Raw genomic sequence first — 21365 nt, 5'->3', positions numbered from 1 at the left:
TCTTCTCTGAGTTGAAGGAATGTGCCTCAGGTCATGTTAGAAGATGGTGCAAGAGGAAAAATCATAGCTAAAGGAAACATTGATAAGAATAATCTACCTTGTCTAAATGATGTTAGATATGTGGATGGATTAAAAGCAAATCTAATTAGTGTGAGCAAGCTATCCAATCAAGGTTACAGTGTGAATTTTAGCAAAGCCAATTGTGTTGTAGTTGACAAAGATAATCATGTATTTATGAGTGGTAGTCGACAGACAGATAATTTTTACCATTAAATCTCTAATAACTTAGATATATGTCAGTCAACTAAAGAAGATCAAATCTGGTTGTGGCATAGAAAGTTGGGGCATATTAGCTTAAAGAGCATAGATAAAGCTATAAAAAAATGAGGTTGTGGTAGGTATTCTAAAAATAGACATCAATAGCAAATTCTTTTGTGGAGATTGTCTAATTAGAAAACAAACCAAAGTGTCTCATAAAAGTCTAAAAGAATGTTCCACAAATAGAATTCTTGAACTACTACATTTGGATCTTACGAGGCCAATGCAAACTGAAAATCTTGGAGGAAAGAAGTATATATTTGTTGCTGTGGATGATTTTTCCAAATTTATTTGGGTTGGGTTGTTGGAAGGTAAATCTGATACTGCTAAAAGTTATATCACCCTTTGCTTGAATTTGCAACGTGAAAAAGGGAAAATGATTATTAGGATTAGAAGCTATCATGGTAAGGAGTTTGAAAATGAAGATCTAAATAACTTCTGTGAGTCGGAACTAATACATCATGAATTTTATGCTCCTATAACTCGTCAGCAAAATGGAGTGGTTGAAAGAAAAAACAGAACTCTGTAAGAAATGGCTCGAGTCATAATACATGCCAAAGGTTTGCCTTTAAATTTTTTAGCAGAAGCCGTTAACACAGCTTATCACATTCACAATAGAGTTACGACTCGATTTGGAACTACTGTCACTTTATATGAACTATAGAAGGGAAAAAAGCCTAATGTGAAGTATTTTCATGTCTTTGGAAGTACTTGTTATATTCTTGCTGACAGAGAATATCATCGGTTAGATAAGGGATGATCTTGGATATATAAGTGAAGACAACTATCTCCATTGGTATGAGGCCTTTTAGGATGATATCAAAAGCAAAGTCACGAGGGTGTACACCCAAAGTGAACAATATCATACCATTGTGGAGATATTTGGGGAGCTTGTTGTCCTAACACATTCCATTCATATGGTTCAAATGGAACATTAAATGTTGTTTTATACTTGTCTTTCACAGTAATTTAGATTTGCCAAAATCCAGATTTCATATCGAAATTTGAGAAGAATAAGACATTTTTTTATTCGGTTTATTAAGTCTTTCTTATTTGGTATAGGATAACGAACCCATTCTAATACATAATTTAAAGGTTTATAATTGATTACAAGGCGAAGTACTCCTCGTTCAATTTTAGCTTGATTATTAACATAAAAAACAGCGCAACTTCAAGGTGATTTACTTGGTCGTGTAATGATTTTTTCTAAAAGCTCTTGGATTTCTTTATGATAATATTGTAATAATTTAGCATTCATTTGTATAGATCTGGCTTTAGTAGGGATTTTTTATTCGTGAAAGGTTTTGATGTATTGTAAGCCAACATTTTGTTGTTTTATAGATTGAAGAACTTTGACCAAAATGTATTGTTTAAGTAGATATGGGGTTTACAAATTTAAACATAATTTATTGATCTAGAATCCTCAAGATCATTCCTTTTTCATTTACTGAAAAAGGATATAGTTAAGAAAGGAATGGGGTTCCTAAAATGATTTCTTGGTCTAAATCAATCAAGACTTTTAAAGTCACACTTGATATCTTTATTGATAACAAGGTTAATGCCAGAATACCATTTTGTAATTGAACATGATTGATAAGATTGATAAAACAATCATGAGGAATATTTTCAATGTGATCTTCAAAAGTTGAAGGTTGGTCAATTATTTGTTGAGTTTAGAGGGATAGAAGTTCAAATTTATTTTCAAAATTTTCTTTTTAATGTTAGAAATCTCTTCTTTTATTGTATTTATTTCTCTTTGAAGATCAGGAATAGTTACTGACTTTGTTCTAGGTTCAAATCGAGAAAATATAACTTTAAGGTTATAATGTTGAATACTTTGTTGTTTGGTTTCTTGTATAATATGGCCCTTTAATTTTTCAAAGTATTCCTTTTTTGATTTCTAGATCTTCAATTTGCCTAATAGCTTAAAAAAGAATCTCTTGATCTCTTGAGATGACATTTATGTTTTTATTGCACGTACAAGTTTTTATTTGATTATCACTGGAGAAGGATGATTTTTCGGAATCAGTATTATCTAAACTTCCTTAAATTTCAAAATTTTGGTCATAAGAAAATTCATTACTTGTCAGAAGATGATGGGGCTATATGTTCCTTTTGTCAACATTTGTAGCAGAGAAAACTTCTTTTATTTTCTTAGTATTCTTGTTTTTTCTTTTTTCTTTTTTCTCTTTGGTGTGGATGTATAATTTTGTTTGTTCTAGTAGTTCTGATAATATCCATGGATCCTATAAGGTTTTCATAAGAATTATTTTCTGTATATCTTGGGGCTTTTTCATATCGAAGAAGCTTGTATTTTTTCATAACTATATTGGGCAAAAAAGATCCAAGCTCTTGTTTTTGGAATTCATCTTTTATTTTTGTTTTCAATTCGAGGTCCATACATAAAGCTAATCCTTCATTATTGATAAAATTAATTAGTTCCCCATAAATCAAATTATCAAATGGGATTGTTGCTCGAAAGGTTTGTCTCATAGTTTGGCGAACCTTTTCAACGAATAACTTTGATAATCCTGGAAGAAAATTTTATTTCCGATATTGATTATTGTAATTTGTTCGAGTAAAGACATTGCTTAAAAAACATCTTTGTACCAACATCTTGCTTAAAAAAAACATCTTTGAAAGGATTTTAGAACTTCATTCCTGGAATTGAACGGGATCTCCTATAAAGTTTTTAGCAATGGTATAAATTAAAGTTGTTACAGCATCTTGCTTTAGATTTATACCTGGACCACTTTGTTCAACCTTAATGGAGGTTAAAATCCATGCTGTCGCTTGAGAGTACACAAATTATCCCACCTTCCCTTTAGATTTCCAGTAAATCCAAAGATGAGGATCAGAGTAATTTGGTGGTCTGTATTTTGACATATCTTATAAGTAATAGCTGTTAAGGTCGTTTCATGCATTAAATTTAGAATTTGATGTTCAATCATGTCATCTATATTCCATTTTTATAATAATTTCTTCATATTGCATTTCTTGTGTATTGAGCTTAAGTTGATTTGTTATTTTTTAGAGTAAGACTTTGAAGTTGTTCTTTGAGATTGTTATCTTCAAAAGTTATCTTTTGGCTTGTAAATATTGTTTTCACCAGGGTTTCATTTATAGTAATGATTTTGATGTGGATGGGTTTTTTAGAAGCATTTAGATCTGAGTGCTGTAATGGGAGATTAATTTTGTCTAAAATATTGTTAGTGTAATGACCCAACTCCTTATACTAAGTCGAAGTCATTACTAATTTAAAAGATAAATAAAATTTGTAAAGTTTGGATAAAAATAAAACAAAACCTCAAAATTAAATTTAAAAGCATAAACAAATGTGACTAGAGATAAGTATAAAAATAAAATCCTAACTCGGGTCCTACCTAATTTTAAAGAGATAACAAATAATAACAAAAAATGCAAACAGTAAAGTCTAAACTAGGACATAAAGCGGAAGCAAGAGATCCCTATGGCTCACCACGGTCACTTCTGGTCGCACACCAACTTGCCTTTACCCTTACCTCTGCCCCTGCCTGAAAAATAGAAATGGAAAGAGTGAGTAGAAAATACTCAGTAAGGGACCCATTACTAGTCCCACTACACTAGGTGCCTATTAACTTCCTATTAGAGTCCTAAAAGTGGTACCCAAGAACTGGCACATTCTTGAACACGTGCAACATGTGATCCCGGAGGAACAATAACTGGTCTTCGGTGAACCCAAAGGAACACCTAGGACAAACTGGTCTGTAGTGTACCCGGAGGAAACACTAAGACAATCGGGCTGCGAGCGATCCCGTCGAATCACTCGAATCATGTCTATGTCAATGCCCAACTGGCGGTCCCGTCGGACTGTGCAGTCCTAAAAAGGTGGTGATCCCGAAGGACACCCATGTAGGTACGACTCTAATAGGATAAGCTAACATACACCCTAGCCATAACAAACCATCATCACATCATCAAGTCATGTCATATCATCACGCCACATCACATCATCATGTCATATCATGTCATCATGTCATCATGTCATATCATATCATCATTAATTGCCATGTCATTATGCAATCTAGTCATCAGTATGCATAACTACAAATACATGCGATCTCTTAATTTCATTCGTAGGTCTAGTAGTATAATCTCTTACCTGGAGATCTGCTCTAACGAATTCTAACAATAAAGCACGCTTCCCAAGCAACGAAGTCCTAAATAGTTAGAAAACATCATTGTACATAACTTAACCGACAAACGACCAAGGACCCAAGAATTCAGTCGAAATAACTTACTCTAGGTCGAGGTTGCCACGAATAAGCCCTTAATCGAAGAAATCCCACGCTCTTGGAATCAATTGGTCCAAGATGTTCCTTAAGAGAAATAATTTAATTTAACTCCAAAATTAAATTATTTGAGATCCAACAATTTCAAATCTTAGTTAGGTATTCCACAACCCAATCAAACTTTCCAAACTAGGTGAAAAGAACGGAAAGCAGGCTAGCAGCTCAAAGACAGGTGAAGCGGCTAGGCGACTCGGCTAGAAAGCAGAAGGTGGCTAGAAAGCAGAAGGCGGCTCGAAGCGGCGGCTCGCGCGCGTGCAGGACAGCTCGGGCAGGCGTGGCGTGCATGCGACTCGGCTACGGCGTAGGCGCGGCTCGGGTTGGGTTGCAGAGAAGAGACGCAGGTCGGATCGACTTCACGCGGTCATGGAGGCGCGGGCGCGCGGGTCGGGTTTCCGGGTTCGAGCGACGGCTAACGGTTAGGGCTTGACGGCGACTTGCGCGGCCGACGGCTTGTCTTGCAGCGGTGAGCGACGGGCTGTGACGGAACACAGCCGATCGGCGACGGCTTCCAAGCGGAGGAGGTCGAACGGAGACGGCTCGGGTTGCAGAGGAAGAGACGCGAGTCGGGTTCATGACTTCGACTGATGGCTTACGATCCACTTCCGGCGGCGGGTCTCGACGGCAGCTAGGGTTTTCTCGCCCTTTTTCTTCTTCTTTTTTTTTCTCTTTTTTTTCAAGGAAGAAGATGATGGGTTTTATGGTGCACGGGTCTCGAAGCCTATTTAAACACAAATAAATTCCAACATTATTTTTCTTTCCTTTTCCTTATCTTATTTCCAAAACAAACCAATCTTCTCTCTCCTCATTTAAATCTCACCAAATCTCCATTTTCTCTTCTTTTATCTTTTCCCAAATAAGTCACATAATCTCTCTCCTCAACCAACCAATCATCTTTATTTTATCAAACTATATTTTCATAAGTCATTACTTTATTCTCACAATACAATTGTTAAGTCCTTAAGTCCCAAAAATACCCCCAAACATACATAACCAAAACAAACATAAATTTCAACTCAACAAAAAAATTGATATTTTAAATTATCCAATAGAATCAAATCTCCATAAGATAAAATCTTCAACATTTAAATAACACTCAAAATCTCAAAATCGTACTTAAGATAATAATATTAAATTTCTAAATTTTGGGGCCTTACAGTAAAATTCTTTATTTGAGAAATTAATTAGTTTTAAATCTTTATCTGAAATTTCAGAAGGTTTAAATAAAGGTTATGTTTTATCTTATGGGCTGAGGTTGTGATTAACACAGTAATGATGAGATTCAAATTTAGATTCTATTTTTTCTACTTGGTTGGTGTTTTTGTTTCAATTTCATAGGAGTTTATCATTTTAAAGGAGAAGCTTTACTACTTTGAAACTTAATTTCTTCCAAAGGTGTATATGAGAAAGTTATTTGTCTTTTTGGATTTGTAGTTTCCCAAGTTGGTGATGATGAATTTGTATTAATAGTTTGATGTATTCAAAATGTAAGATTTTGATAATAGGTTCTATGTTTCATTCATTAGAAAAATTATATATTTGTTTTTAACCTTTCCATGGTTTTATAATGTTCTCCATGTATTTCATTTTGTTCAATTTTGCTAAAATATTCAAAAAAAAATATCTCTTAAAAGTTTATTATTGTTTGACCAAAATTCATTATCTAGAACTATTTTATTTATTGAAAAGGGTTTAGAGATAACATTTAGTTGATTAATATTTTGCATATCAAAATGAGTTAGAGATAAGGTTGGGTATCTTTCTTTTGCATAAAAATATTGTGGTATTATAGTATCGAACCGTACTCTTTAAAGGTTAATAGAAGTACTTGAACGAGCAGGTTCGTAGGTAGTAGAAAATCTAGGAAGTTCTAATCTTGCATATTGGGATTGGAATTGTATTTCTACGCTTCCGTCCTCGTTTTCAACAATTTGAGTCAATTTTGAATTTTTAATTAATGTTTAAAGGCATCTTCTAGACTCCATCTAGGATTATGGTTAATTTGGTTCCAAAATAACATTTTTGGAGTGAAGGTATTTGAGTGTTCGGTATTGGCTAATTCCATGAGAAGAGTTTGATCTTTAGGAGAAGTTCTAAGCACTCTAGGAGATATATTTGTGTGCATCAATTGATAACGTATCCGAAATATCCCAGGATGGATTCGGTTTGTGGTTCCCAATTCATATTTAATATTTTGATACCAAGATTAAAGAATGAAGTATATTTGGATCACTTAATGAAATAATAAAATTTAGATAACAATTAAAGTAAATCGGTCCTTTTTCAAGATGTGATTCGATTACAGATAGTATAGAATTTGAAAAGTTTCTATGTCTTTTATCTCGTAATATTAAAAGAATAGGAGTATCTAATCCAATCCTATAAAATGAGGCTTTATAACAACTTGAACAAAGCCTATATGAAGAAACTTATATTTTCCTGATGTCGAAGAATTGATTATCTAGAGAATAGAGAAAAAGTTTCAAAAAGTTTATTTATTAAGACTAAATGTTCTTTAGTTTTGATTTGATAGCCTTGAAGAAAATCAAATTTTCCAATTTGACATATACTTTTAACATCTATCTTTGGTATGGTCCAATTATCTATTTGAAGTTCTTGACTTACTATAGAAAACTGAGAATCACAAAAATAATCCTATGTTGTTTTTGCAGGTTGTGTTATATAGGTCTTAGAGTTTTTTTTTAATTAATTTAGACATTTAACTGTTCACACGAGATTTTCGAAGAAATTTGATTCGTGAGTTGAACTTGTGTTGATGTTGAATTTATGTTGATTTGATGCGATGTGGTTCGATCTCTAGAATTTGATCCTCTGATTCTCTCTCAGCTGGATCCTTACACTTGATTTGAGGAAGCGAAACACGTGATGTTCTTGAAGTTGGAGTCATGGAAGAAAGCTTGTATCTTCAAAGAAGCTTCAGTCTTCGAGGATGTTCTTGAAGTTGGAGTTTTGGAAGAAAGCTTGTATATTCAAAGGAACTTCAATCTTCGAGGGTATCCGACTTCAGGAGTTGAGGAGTCTTCTATCTATTGGGAGAATTCTCTCTAGACCTTCTAAAGTCAAAAATTTTCCTTTTACGAATGAAGAGAACTCCTCTATTTATAGAGTTCTCTGGTGAGCTTTTATGGACTTCAGCCTGGTCTGGTTCATGGATCATACCTATGGGCTCAATCACATGGATTTGACACAATTTAAATCACTAACGGCCAAATAAATTTCTTTTAGCATTCTTAATGTCACCATGGCCTCCTCATTGCTCTAGTAGGAAGATAAATATCAGTTTTTAACTTGAGAACTGGTCGTCGTTGCTGCAAGAGATTTGGCCAAATTTAGATATTTTTCTGCATTTGTACATGTAAGTTTGAGAATGCAAGTGGTTAACACTTTTAGCTATGGATTGCCTCTAGATTTCAACACATTAGCACATAATGATGGATTTCTAGTTTTTGGATATATGTTTGATGCTACATCGTTTGATGTTGTCGTCGTGTCAACACCATGTGAGGAATAACATTGGAGAAAAGAAAAGAAAAAACTCTAAAACTAGCAAAAGATTCCAAGATTGAAATTGGAATGAGTCATTTAATAGAATTATAAGTTAATGTATAACTAATGATTTTCCTTTCTTTGTTATTTAAATTTCAATTAATGTAACTATATCACATCTAACGAATTAAATAAATTATTTAAGTTTGATATAATTTGATGTTTTTTATTTGGTTATTTTTATTTGTTTTTAATTTAATTATTATTTTAATTATATATACATTAAATGATCTTATTTAAACGATAATATATACATTAAACATATTTAAAATGCTCTATTCCTTACGTATTATTATACATATTTTTCCTCTTGTCAAATATTGAAATTATAGTTTATTAGTTATTTTTGGAAACTAATTTTGTTTTTAAATATAACACTTCAAATTAATACACGTAACTATATATTATATAAATCTGGATCAGTAAACTAAATGGCTTAAGGTATTCTTGAAAGGTCGCATAAATTTAAGAGATTATATTATGTGAATTATCTTAATGATTGCTTTTAAATATAACAAAATATTTATAAAATTTCAGTAATTTTTCTTTTGTTAGAATTATCTATTAATATACATCTATATGTGTTATTAGGAATATTATCTTTCGAGTCTGATTTTTTATTTAGTTATTTTGATTTATTGGAATTATCTACTGATTGATTTTCTTATCTTCTAGAGTTTAACCAAAATCAATCCCAATCACCATCGCATTGTAGTGTTATTATATATATATATTAACAATTCAATTTCATATTATTTATTGATAAAAATCTCAAAAGTACATAGCCCTCAAAGATGATTAGATATAACCAAAATAATGCTGCATATATCATTTAGAGTCTTGCCATTCTTCAAAAGCAACGATGTATCCTTCGGCGGCTGCGAGAACTTATCCTGACAGTCGTCGATCTCTGTCATGGCACCAGAAGTTACAATATTGACAGCATTAAAGTCACCAAGTGCCAAGTCCTTTTGGCCATTTTCAATGTCACCAACAGCTTCATCATAGCTCTCAGCACAAGACGAATATCGTTGCTTAAGTTGAGGATTGGTGGTGGTTGTTGTAAGTGACTTGGCTAAGGTCAAAGATTCGCGAGCATTTGTATGGGTTTAAGATGTATACAGCCAAGCCTTTTAGATTTGTAGTGCCTGCAGATTTCAACACACTTGAACAAAATGGTGGATTTGAAGTTTTTGGACAGATGGTGGAAACGACATCGTTAGATGATGCCACATTTGAAATGATGGTGAACAAAAGAACTCCAATGAGAGAGACAATGACGAGACAAGAGTTATTGGCCATTTTATTTTCTTTGTTCTTTTCCAATATTGTGTCCTCGTTGATGTGGGTCATTTGATCAATACATATATATGGATGAAATTTAGAGAAACGGTTTTTTCTTATGGAGGAGAAAGGAAAGTTGTTAGTTACAAAATTAAACAACCTATTTTAGCCTTTTGTTTGTTTGTTTTATCTTCAACAAATTAACTAAAATCAATTCAGGAATAATCACATTTTCAATTTTTTTTGACATAATTACAACTAAGATGAGTTTTATTTATTTATTTAAAAGATACAACTAATTAGATGTTAAAATTTGAATTTTCTCATTTAAACCTCGTTTAGGACATTTTTGTCCATTATGTCCCTCTTGTCTGCAAACAGTGCAACGTGAGGGAACCATTGTGTCCCTCCTATTCATCTCGTTATATATCTGTGAGATGTATGGTCTGTCTACACTCCTTATTGTTGTCTCATCTGGATAAATGAATAGAAAGTTGAGATCTCTGTCGAGGATAGGCTCAAACTAAGGTGAATAACAAGACATGTAGGTGAAAATCTTATAGTAATATTCTATGTGGCACAAATAGTCCACACCAAGATTTCTACACATTGCAATGGCATGGAAACATGGGAATCTGTAACTTTTCCGGTTGTCACATGTGCATGTCTATTCACTTAGCTTCATTTGATGTGTGGATCTACCTTTTAGTGTTAACGGATTAACTGTAGATGTTACATCGGACAAACCTATTCAATGATCGTATATGTCAACTTTATGCGTGTTTGCACATCTTTCCCAGCGACATAATTTCTTTATTCATAATGGTACTTAACTCAGCTGCAATCAAATTAGAGTCCAACTAATTATGACTCTGCTTAATCTTGCGTACAAACAAGAATGAGGGCCATTGTATTGTGTAATTTCATATTTTCCATGTTTTTTTTCTATGAATTGCACGAAGTCTAAACGTCAATAAGTGGTGTATCTCTTACACCTTATAGCCCAAACATCCCTCGTTTACTTACTTCGAAGTCATGGTGTCACATGATTGTGTATCTTTTCACTTCATTTTCAATTCTTCTTTCGAATTGAATACCATACCAACCATCAAATTATCAAACCCCAAATTTTCTATATCAAGATTAGTATCAAAGTCTATATTCGTATCATTCAAATCCTTCTGGTTGAAGGCTTAAAGGATATCATGAACACCAAATAGTTCCTGCACTCGCACAAGCCATATTCTACCGAACAATTGCTTATTTTACTACTCACCGGGTAGAAATAGGAGCTGCTCTTGAATCGGGCGAAAGTTTTACAAGGTATATTCATCTTGTATATAATTATTTGAAACTTCTACGCTATGATTACTCAATATTCAATAACTTGTTATTGGTTAATGTAAGAATAACTTGTACCCTATGATTACTCAATGTTCAATAACTTGTTATTGGTTTCTGTAATAAGTATGCAATAAAGAAATTACGTTGATGGGAAAGACGTGCAAACACACACATGAAGTTAACATATACGATCATCAGACAAGTTTGTCCAATGTAACATCTACATTTAATCCATTAACACTGAAAGGTGGATTTACACATCAAGTGAAGCTAAACAAATGGACGTGCACATGTAACAAATCACAAAGTTACGGAATCTCATATTCCCATGCCACTGCAACATGTAGAAATCTTGGTGTGGACTATTTTTGCTACATAGAATAATTACTATAAGATTTCCACCTACATGTCTTGTTATTCACCTTAGTTTGAGCATATCCCCGACAAAGATCCCAACTTTCTATTTATTTATCTGAATGAAACAACAATAAGGAGTATAGACAGAACATGCATCTCACAGATGTATAGCGAGATGGATAGAAGGGGCACAACAGTTCCCTCGTGTTGCACTGTTTACAGATAATGACATAATCAACGAAAATGTCCCAAACGAGGTGAATAGGACATATTTAAAGTAGAAATTTCATGTGTAGTGTTTGTGTTTCACTTTAATGTAATCTCGATGTAATTTCTATAATTATTTGAATGACCACAAATACAAAAAAATTAATTTTATTCATAATCTCTAATGATTATCCACTTGGAGTTCTAATTATGATTATTTGCTGTAAATTCTAACTACTCCAGATTTTATTTGAAAGACATTAGATGGATAGTGACATTAGTACAGAACCATATGACCATTTCATTTTACACCTCTAGGAAAGTCATCAATCACGGACCATATGGGAGGATGTGCATGTGGATGCTCTACATTGTAAGCGTTGAGAGGAAGTTATCTGACGATAGGAAGATCCAGACCCACGTATTTTTTACTATTTATGTGCATCTGAATTCTATGAAGTTGCACGTATTAAATTTGTGCAACTTGATTAGCATCTCATCACAACATTGGTAGAGCGATGGTGTCAGAAGACACATATCTTCCATATAGTGCATGAAGAGTATACGATCACCTTATAGACGTAGCAATCCAGTTCAAACTTCCCATTCGCAAACAATCACTTACTAAGTCACTTAACTATAATTGAGTCTAGTTGTATTATGATCTACTAGGAGTAGAGACAAATGATAGTGTTCTTAAGGTAGGTTGTCTCAACTTGTCGTGATTAGCATAGCAATTTCACAATTTTGACCATATTGTATACTCGAGCCTCTATCCTCACACTTATTGGCGAATTGGTTTTTCCCGATAAATCCAACAGTCAAGTGCACTTGATGTACCTCCCTCTATTGGATGATCTTAACAATATTATGACATATAGTTAAAGAGTTATCTTGCATGTTGTATAGATAATTATGCAAGGCAACTATTATTGATGGGAAAGATATTGCAGACCCTCTTCTATTGCTACAAATTTGAACATCGATTTCCTCTCCTAACACCTTGGCCACTCCATCGATATGAGGATAACCTAGGTGATAAGTTGTTAGTAATACACTAGGTACTTTTAATTTCTTAACAATATTTAACATGTTTATTAACCCCTTATATTGGACCGATGATTGTTACATATAGAATGAAGACTTCTCTATCAGTTAAACACTACACATGTTCTACTTCAGTATTTGTATATATTTGACAAACTTGCATATAATCAAGCACAATTCAATTCATGATATTACCATGAATAACCTTTAATTTCATTGTTTTATTAATAATTTAAAACATCTGTAGATTATGTGGGAGTCATATAACCACACAATACAAGACATGCCACTTCATTACACCGCGAGTTATGAGATATAGACATCCAAATGTAAGCTCATATGTATTTTCATGGTGGAGTGGCATTATCCAGATCATACAACGTGTCAATTTGGGATGATGCAACAAATCCTTGAACCTTGTGATACAGACGCCTGAATGTATTCACATAATCTACATGGTTGACACAAGCATGATTTGGTTAGATATTGAAAAATTGCATCATATGACAAAAAATTTTAGAAAAAATCAACCTATAACACCTCTTTTTTTAAATTGAAAATATGACAAATATGTCAAGTAATTCAATATGTCAGACGGGTTATTAAAAAGCTAGCAAAGGGCTATCCGCTTTTAAATTTACTACTTTTGCAATTTAGAAAATGTAGTAACACGGGTCATATTATCATAAAATAGTTTGTTATTTTTGCAAACACCCCTTAGATATTTAGCTCCCCAAATTTCACTTTCGAAAGATCAAGAGAATTTAATTGCAAGTGGATCTCTAATCAACGACATAGATGTTGGGCCTAGTTATATGGAATGGTACTTCAATATTAGTCAACGATAACAAAGGCAAGAGCATCATACCATTTTGTGGTAAGGGTTTATATGTAATTGAATGAGTTAGTTATTGTTTAATTGCATAGTCTAATTGTAAACACAAAAGTTATAGAAAAATTTTGAACAGTTGAGAATATCTAGTACACTGACGGATGCGATAGCTAAAACGGAAAAAACTGCTCTACATAATTTTACACCCATCTGTAACAATTGCTCAGGTAAAACGTGTCAGGACCCAGCAACGGTGTGCAAGCAAAGGATGGCCTAGATAAAGAGTTCTCGCCTGTGTGCAACCCCAAGATGAACATGTCGCCCGACGACATGATGACCAAACGATCTAGTAGGTCCAACAATTGTAGGCTAGGTTCTAGCAATTGAAAGAGGAAGCGCGACATGCAGGCGTTCGAGACTTACAACCTCATTCGAGACGCCATGGACTGTGCGAACGATCAACTTAAAACCATTACAAAATGGTCAGATAAAGCTAGCCAGAAAGAAGACATTATGTGACATGAGGTCATTATGCATATGGAATTCATTCTGGGCCTTAGTGTGGAGGACCTCATTAAATGCATGATAATAGTGACAAAGAAGGTGTCGCTCATGAAAACCTTTGTCGACATGCCTGATCTGATGAAGGTCGCATATTGCAGGGTCCTTCTCCATAATAACTCGTGATTTTGTTTCGCTTTCCTTCGCATGACTTGTATTTTTTGTTTTTGTGTCCTTGGATTCATGTTTTTTTTCCTACTTTGCATTATATGTTTGTATGTTGTAATCGACATTCACTATTTATGTTGAATTGTTTTCCGATATTTCATGATGAGTAATCAATTAATTTATAGAAAGGTCGACAAACACTGCATACTCGACATTCAAAAATGTCATTGTTTTCTAAATAGGTAATGGAACATAATTTACGATAGAAATGTCATAAATAAAAAGAAACCATAGTTGTTTAACAAAAAAATTCATTTATACAAATTAAAAAATAAACGAAAATGAAAAAATTCAATTCTTATCGAATTAAAAAAACAAAAAAAAAGTTAGGTCGTAATCCTTGCCACATAATCCTTCTCTCAAACAAGGAATAAAATAATCTTTCCCTTTCATAATCCCAATTCCTTATACTTTTCTCCCTTATTCCTTTTCATCCCCAAACACCCCCCTAAGAATTCATTTGGCCTAGAACTCATTCAATGGCTCTCGCCATAAACTCACGCCACGTCTTCCTTTGGGGCAAAATCACTTGGGATTTTAGAAGAAAGGACAACGGTAACAATTATCAAGATAACAATCATTCGCGGGGGACCAACTTTTTGGAACTTAACCAATTATATAAACCCGTCAAACCACAACCTTGGCGCCTAAATGACGTCGCAATACCTCATCCCACATTGACCCAACTCTTCGGAAAACATACGTTCACTGTTAATAGACCATTGCACTACGGCCGGAGATGGGAGGCTCTGTCGACATGTAGATTGCAATATTGGAAACTGTGATCGCCCACACAGCTGGTGATTAAACTTTTTCTGGAATTGGAATTCTGCCTACAACTCTTCGGGAATCAGTTCTTGATTCGTTGATTTCGGGTTGTATTCCAGTTTTCTTTGATCCATTTACAACGTAGTATCAGTGGTAAATATTCAGTGATGATTGATAAAACGGAGTTGAAGAGAAGTGAGAATGTGGTGAAACAATTGGGAGGGTTTCCTTTGAGAAAATGAGAAGCTATATCGTTTATGAACTTAGCCAGGCTTGGTTTATGGAGATTTTAATAATGTGATTGAGAAATTCCAAGATGCTTATCATATAGGAATTTAGTAATTTGCTTCAGAGGGTTTCGATGTTGTAATGAATTTTGCATTCATTTTAAATTTGGTTTTGGGGTTTTTTTTTTCCATTATTTTTATTTTTAGTTCAAAGAGAGAAATAAGGCCAATGATGTAATGGCCATAAGTAAGAGTTAGTATCTCCATTTGCAAGTCAAGAAAGAAGAAGCTAAAAGAAGTTAAAGAAAGAAAGAAGCAAAAGTGGGTACCGTACCGAGAGGAAAAGAGTATTTCTGTTCTCTATCTCTCAGAAGTCTCCATCTCTGTATTTTCTTCATAAAAGTTTCTTGCTTCAAGTGCTTGTCTATTCCTAACTTCGTCAGCAAAGCAAAAGCAAAGAGATCTGTGAACAACTATTGTGACATCAAAAGATAAATAGAAATACTCTGCAGAGAATTTATAAGAACACAAAGCTTACGGCCTTTTAGAGCTCGTCCTTCACATCCAAATGTTTATCAGCAGGCTTAGACCTATTCTTTTCGATGAAATCTCTGAAGTCTTCCTTTGTTGCATACCCGGTGTATTGTGATATGTTCCCATCGGCCGATTTGAAGTAAACAGTGGGGAGTTTCCAGATCTCAAAGTCATGTAGTATGTCATTTGCAAAGATATCCTGTAAAGGGTGTTATTGAGATATCTTGCATTGCATCATCATAAACATCCAAAAAGGTATCAACATCACTTCATACGTCAATGTTCAAAGATTAAAAAGTAAATATATTTAAAAAGCGACAAAAAAATGTGATTATTTAGATTATCAAAATTATTAGCAAACTAAAGTTCAAATCATGTAGACTCAGAAGAATACATTTTTCAAAGATTTACTTTAAAGGACATCATGGTGAATATTCTTTTTGGTTAATTTCAAGGAAATATGTATATTAAAAAATTATCAGATCATCACACAAAATAGCACGAATACAAATTATAAAATTTCTAACATGAGGAGCTAGATTATTAGTCACTGAGACCGTTTTCATGCACGCTAAAAAAAATGGATTTATTATTGTACATGCTAACAGTCACTTTGAAGTTGATCCATTTTTTAATGTATGGAGCTAGTACTTAAAAGATAATAAAACGTAGTTGAGAAACAATAAAAGGTGTTTGGCCAACTTCACAACTTTGTGATAAATACTCAACTTTAATAGTAACTCTATTAAAGTTTGCATATTTATTATCAAGGAACTATATATTTTCCCCACTCTCTATTTTGCACATCTATCGATCAATTCTACCTTACAATTTTGGATTCCAAATACAAACTTCTTAACTCCAGCATATTAACTTCGAACTCTGTAAAACTGAGAATGCAATGCTCTGAACACTCTCCTAAAGAACAAAAGATAAGACATAATATAACTTACAAATTTAGCAATTATGACATCAGGATCTCTTCGATATGAGATGGCAAGATCCTCAAAGACTGAAGCCTGTTCTTTGCAGACTTTATGTGAAGGAGCATAAAACTCAAGCAGAACTGCAGAGAATCACGTGTCAGTGAAGTGTCAATCCTATTGTAGTCATACAGCTAATTGATGCAAACTGAATTAACCAAGGCTAAATTTCATAACAATTTTGTTTTTGGTTTTCTGTTTTTTAAGATTAAGCTTATAAACACTACTTTCACCATGTATAGTTCACCAACTTTTTTTATAAAGAAAATGTTTCCACAAGGACAAAAACCATGCCAAAAGTTAGAAAGCTAAACAGGTAGTTTTTACAAACTTCATTTGTTCTTTAATATGGCTTGGGATTCATATGTGTTTTCAAGGGAGGTGAAAAAGTTCACCAAAAAGTTGTGAGAAAACAAGAACAAAAGGTTATCAAACAAAGCTTACATAAGGTACGTAATTTCCATATTAAATATCTCACGTCTTCCCACCCAGTCAATTTCAATGGTTCCAGACCATAAACTAATTCACATTAATCCTTATTTTCACTCCACTAACAACTTTATTCGGATACTGCTCAACCAAGCTGCAATGCAAGAACACTAACCAAAAGTGACATTCAATTTCCAATTCCAATGAAGTCAAGATTCCAAGAACACCAACCAAAAGTGACATTCAATTTCCAATTCCAATGAAGTCAGATTCCAATTTTAATTCACGCATGCCAATAAATGTCCTTATACATACCATTCTTCCTTGAGTTGAAAACTATGTCCTGAAATGTGTGCGCTACCACCACTTTCACAGGTTCGTCATTATGCTCTGGTATAGGTTCAGATTTTATGTAGGGTTCCAATTCTCCATCCTGCAGTAATGCAACTTAATCACCAGAAAATCCTAGACAACTCCAAATGAATTAATTAACCTTCAAAACTGAGGTTGAGAAAGGAAACACCACCTTGCAAATTTTGAAAAATGAAACACTTGAACTGAGGGAGAGGCATCACCTTATATTTTTTCAACCAGGGAGAAAGTTCATCAGGCTCCACATTGGATTTCAGATACTTTGTTCCATCACTTAGTAGGATAACGAAGGGTATTTGATCATCCTTAATTCCATATTGCTGTAATTTACAAGAAAAATTGAACAGAGAACATTAAAGTTATTGAAAATATTTGTTAAGTGGGAATAACCAAACAACTGAAACCAACACAAACAAAAAATGATACTGAGTTATGAACCTTAGTCGCATGAGAACTAACACCAATATCTGCCATCAGAAAACTGAGGTTATTTCCTTTGTACAGCTCAGCAAGTTCATGATACTTGTACTTAAAGGAAGCAGCAACCTCACTGCTAAAATTTATAAACAACATGACCTACAAATTTGGAAACGGACTTTGGATCAATAATCCTCGAGAAAAAAGAATAATTTCAGCATGTTCTCAATGATGGAATGTTCACTAGTTCACACAAAATTTCCATCTCTTATTACTTGTATTAAATCATCTACATAAAACCAGTAAATATTTCCTAGCTTCCTTCTAACCTTTGAATTTGAATTATACATGAAATTGTCAACTAGACGTTGATTTCTCTGGTCTCCATCCATAATAGTTACTGTAGGTACAATTGATTCTTCAACAAATTTCTCGAGAGCATTGACGTCAAAATCCTGAAAGTGTACTTCCATAAGAATCCCAGTTTACAGCATATTATAATACGTCACAGGATAATAGGTTTACAAAATTCTCAAGTACCTGAGTATCAACAAAGAGCTCATCAAAGGGCTTGAATACCTTCATTAAGGGACTGGGTACAGATGATTCACCCCAAGGAAGAAGTTTAGCATCTGAAGTATGAAAAAATTCCTCGGTAGGACGTAATTTCTTGGCTAGGATAGTATAGTTTTCAAACTCCTCCCCAGAAAAATGAGGGAATATGCCAACCTGCAAGTAAAAAAAATATGATAATTCTAGACGCTTCAACAAGTATGAATGAAATCAGAGGAGCCAATATAGAGTACTCACAATAGCAATCTTATTGTCAGATAAGAATATTTGGGCATCCTTCAGAGTATTTATTTCAGTAGAGGCAGGCCCATACTGTCTCTTCACATATTTAACAATACCCTCTGCATCATAAGGACCCTTGTATTCTTGAACATTCTTACCTCCCTCTCTAACAATCTTAATAGAAATTCTTCCATCGGATCCAGCAAGTCCCTCATTTGCTTGTTTTGAAATGTCAACTTTTGCTAGAACCAGAGGAGGATTATGCTTACTTAGGATATTAGCAGCTTTTTCATACTACAAAACATTTTAACAAGTGATCGTTCAGCTATAAATATAATACTAAATCCTCGAGAGTTAAAATCAGTCCAAACAAAAACAGTCCGAAAATCAGATTACAAATTACTGATATTAGGAACAGAACTATTTCATCACCTCCGGTGCCAACTTCTTACAACGTCCACATCTGAAATGAGAGAATTACATAATTATCATCAACAAGTTTTTAACTATCGTACAGATGGACCAAAATACAAGGAGAAGGGATGAAATTTCAAGAAATGTAAATACCAATGGCAACATCTAGTTCACATACTTCAACTCGAGATGGAAGTAGAGATAGAAGAAAGAATCGGACTAAATAACACAAAAGAACTACAAATTAAGTAGTTAAATTCAGTATACCCTGGAGAGTACAAGGAGACGATAAGGAAATCGAGCTTGCTTACGAAGTCGGTGAAGTTAGAATGGTCCAACTCGACGACGAACTCCTGAGAATCGTACGTTCCGGCGACGATAAGCACGAGTAAAGAAGAATGAAAAGTAAAGAGAATAACGAAGCAGAGAGAAATGGCGGACGCCATAGCCGTTGATTAGTGGTTGAGCTCTGAGTCACAGACTCACAGTCAGAGAAGAAAACGAATAGTGCCATTTTAGATCACGTGCTTCGCATGCTTTTTCTGACGTATTTCACTGTCTCACATCACTTCGGGACTTCCCATGGACCCCTTTGTTGAGCTCTTTTGCGTTTATAATCTATAATTCATTTTTGTCGTTTTTCTCTACGGCGTTACATTTTACAACGTGGATTTAGTTTTAGTTGTTGATTTCTTTTAATTATTTCCAAAATTTGTTAAATTCTACAATCTTCTTTATTCTTGTAGTGCACAATTTTAGGGGCTTTTTGGGTTTTCTCAACCCTAACCCTTTGTTTGAGCTTAGGTCGATGGAAATTCTAGTTTTAGAGCTTCCATAATACTAAGCTTACCACATTCTATCTTTTTCAACCTTGTCAATTTCTCTTCCTTCTTTCTATCCTTCAACCTATGTAGGGTCTCTTCAACCTATGTTTTCATCTGTCTCTTCAATCCGTGTTTTCCCAATCTTCATTCCTCAACCTTGTCGATTTTTCTTCTTTCTTTTTCTCCCTTTACTCCTCCATACACGCCGCCCAAAAAACCATCTTTCTGATTCGTATCTCTGTGAGATCTTAACCCTTGCATCTAAAGCACCCTTCTCTGTTCTCTTCGCAATCCATCTCTAAATCGATCTAAATCTTCTCTCTCACTCTTCAAAAGTGATTTGTTTTGTTGAAGGCTTCACTCCAACAATATTACCTTCAAAACATTTCATTTTTCCCTTTTTGGTTTCGTTGAACGGCTAGGACGATTCATTGCCTCTGAAACCTTGCCTTGCATGTTCGATGAGTCTTCTTGGTGAACATGCAAGTCCTTCGTTGTTTCTCCTTGCCGCTCGATCTTCTCTTTGCGGATCGGTGTTTCTCTTCACTGAGTTAGGACAGGTGCTATACATTTCTTATTGTGGCAATGGGTGATTGTAGAGCATGGTAGGGAGGTAATTCTCGGTTTGATTTTCTTTATTCCATAAGCCGATGATGAGGTCTATTAAGGACCGATTTCAAAAACAAAATTAGCATATTTAAATTTGTTTGCTTTTTTATATGTGTAGTCAAATGTTTGTACTCGCTGTGCAAGTTGGGATTTGTTTTTGTAGTTTCTAGGATCCGTTTTTGTAGTTTCTTTTTGTTAGTTTGCTAATTTTTACCGATATTGTGTTCTTTTGTCTCTATGTTTGTATGTACAATATGTTCTGTCTTTCGTCTCTGTGAGGATTGTACCTCTTTGGAAACTTTGTGAATTTTGAACTTGTGTTGCCCTCTTTTTGAACTTGTGTTGCCCTCTTTTTGTAATTTCCCTTCACTTGCATTTACTTCTTTATTTCAATATCTGTTGAATAACTGATCTTATGGGGAATCCATTCAGCCGCTATCTTTGTTCCTTGCAAATTGTTTTATCTATTCAATCCTTTTTTACAACATTTTCTTTGTGTCCTAAATGGGGTAGCTTCCATGGTTAGGGTTTGACTGTTATTGGACTTTTCTCCTTTCTGTCATGTCATTTGCAGAGATTTTTCTGCATTTTTTGGTTTGTGGTCATCAAAAGCATCATAATTTTTCCCATCCCCCTATATATATATCTTTCCTCTTATGTCATATTACTTGCATTTTTTATTTCATTGGTTGTTAGTATGTCTTTTGCTCCTTCTTCTTTGGTAGGTCACTTTCTTTTTCTATATTATTATCATCCTCCATCCCTTTTTATATTTATGCTTCATGTTATGATTCATGTATGTTGCAATCTTGTAATTGATGTTTCAAGTACTACATATTCAGTTAAGATCTCTTTATATGCTTTTACTCGCATCTTTTGAATTTGTTGGTTGTTTGTGTGTTCTCTATTCCTTCTTTGTTAGTTCACTTTCTTTTTTCTATATTATTATCATCCTCCATTCCTTTTTGCCTTGTTTTGTA

At 34.0% G+C, this 21365-nt stretch overlaps 2 protein-coding genes across 16 annotated transcripts; both read right to left on the bottom strand.

Moving 5' to 3' along the window:
- Positions 1–3696: 3696 nt before the first annotated feature.
- LOC103487593 (protein disulfide-isomerase-like) lies at positions 3697–19508 on the bottom strand. Of its 15 annotated transcripts, none has more exons than XM_051087527.1 (12): positions 19264–19508; positions 18971–19001; positions 18554–18832; positions 18284–18472; positions 18073–18198; positions 17765–17902; positions 17530–17646; positions 17270–17387; positions 16496–16608; positions 15547–15741; positions 15343–15442; positions 3698–3851 (listed from the first exon to the last, which is right to left on the bottom strand). In XM_051087527.1, the coding sequence occupies exons 1-10, from the start codon at positions 19464–19466 to the stop codon at positions 15553–15555; spliced, it is 1503 nt and encodes a 500-aa protein (XP_050943484.1). In that variant the 5' UTR covers positions 19467–19508; the 3' UTR covers positions 3698–3851; positions 15343–15442; positions 15547–15552. The 15 variants fall into 15 exon arrangements, with proteins under 15 accessions (XP_050943478.1, XP_050943484.1, XP_050943480.1 ...); XM_051087523.1 differs by having other exon boundaries at positions 15343–15438; XM_008445949.3 differs by lacking the exon at positions 3698–3851 and adding an exon at positions 12644–12903 and having other exon boundaries at positions 15343–15471.
- Positions 9002–9515, bottom strand: LOC103487678 (pectinesterase inhibitor-like). The gene is made up of 2 exons (XM_051087736.1): positions 9380–9515; positions 9002–9288 (listed from the first exon to the last, which is right to left on the bottom strand). The coding sequence occupies exons 1-2, from the start codon at positions 9513–9515 to the stop codon at positions 9002–9004; spliced, it is 423 nt and encodes a 140-aa protein (XP_050943693.1).
- Positions 19509–21365: the final 1857 nt, after the last annotated feature.

This window comes from Cucumis melo, chromosome 7 (assembly GCF_025177605.1).
Source record: "Cucumis melo cultivar AY chromosome 7, USDA_Cmelo_AY_1.0, whole genome shotgun sequence".
Classification (NCBI taxonomy): domain Eukaryota; kingdom Viridiplantae; phylum Streptophyta; class Magnoliopsida; order Cucurbitales; family Cucurbitaceae; genus Cucumis; species Cucumis melo.
The sequence above is the reverse complement of the archived record's forward strand: the minus strand, read 5'-3'. Positions and strand labels throughout refer to the sequence as shown.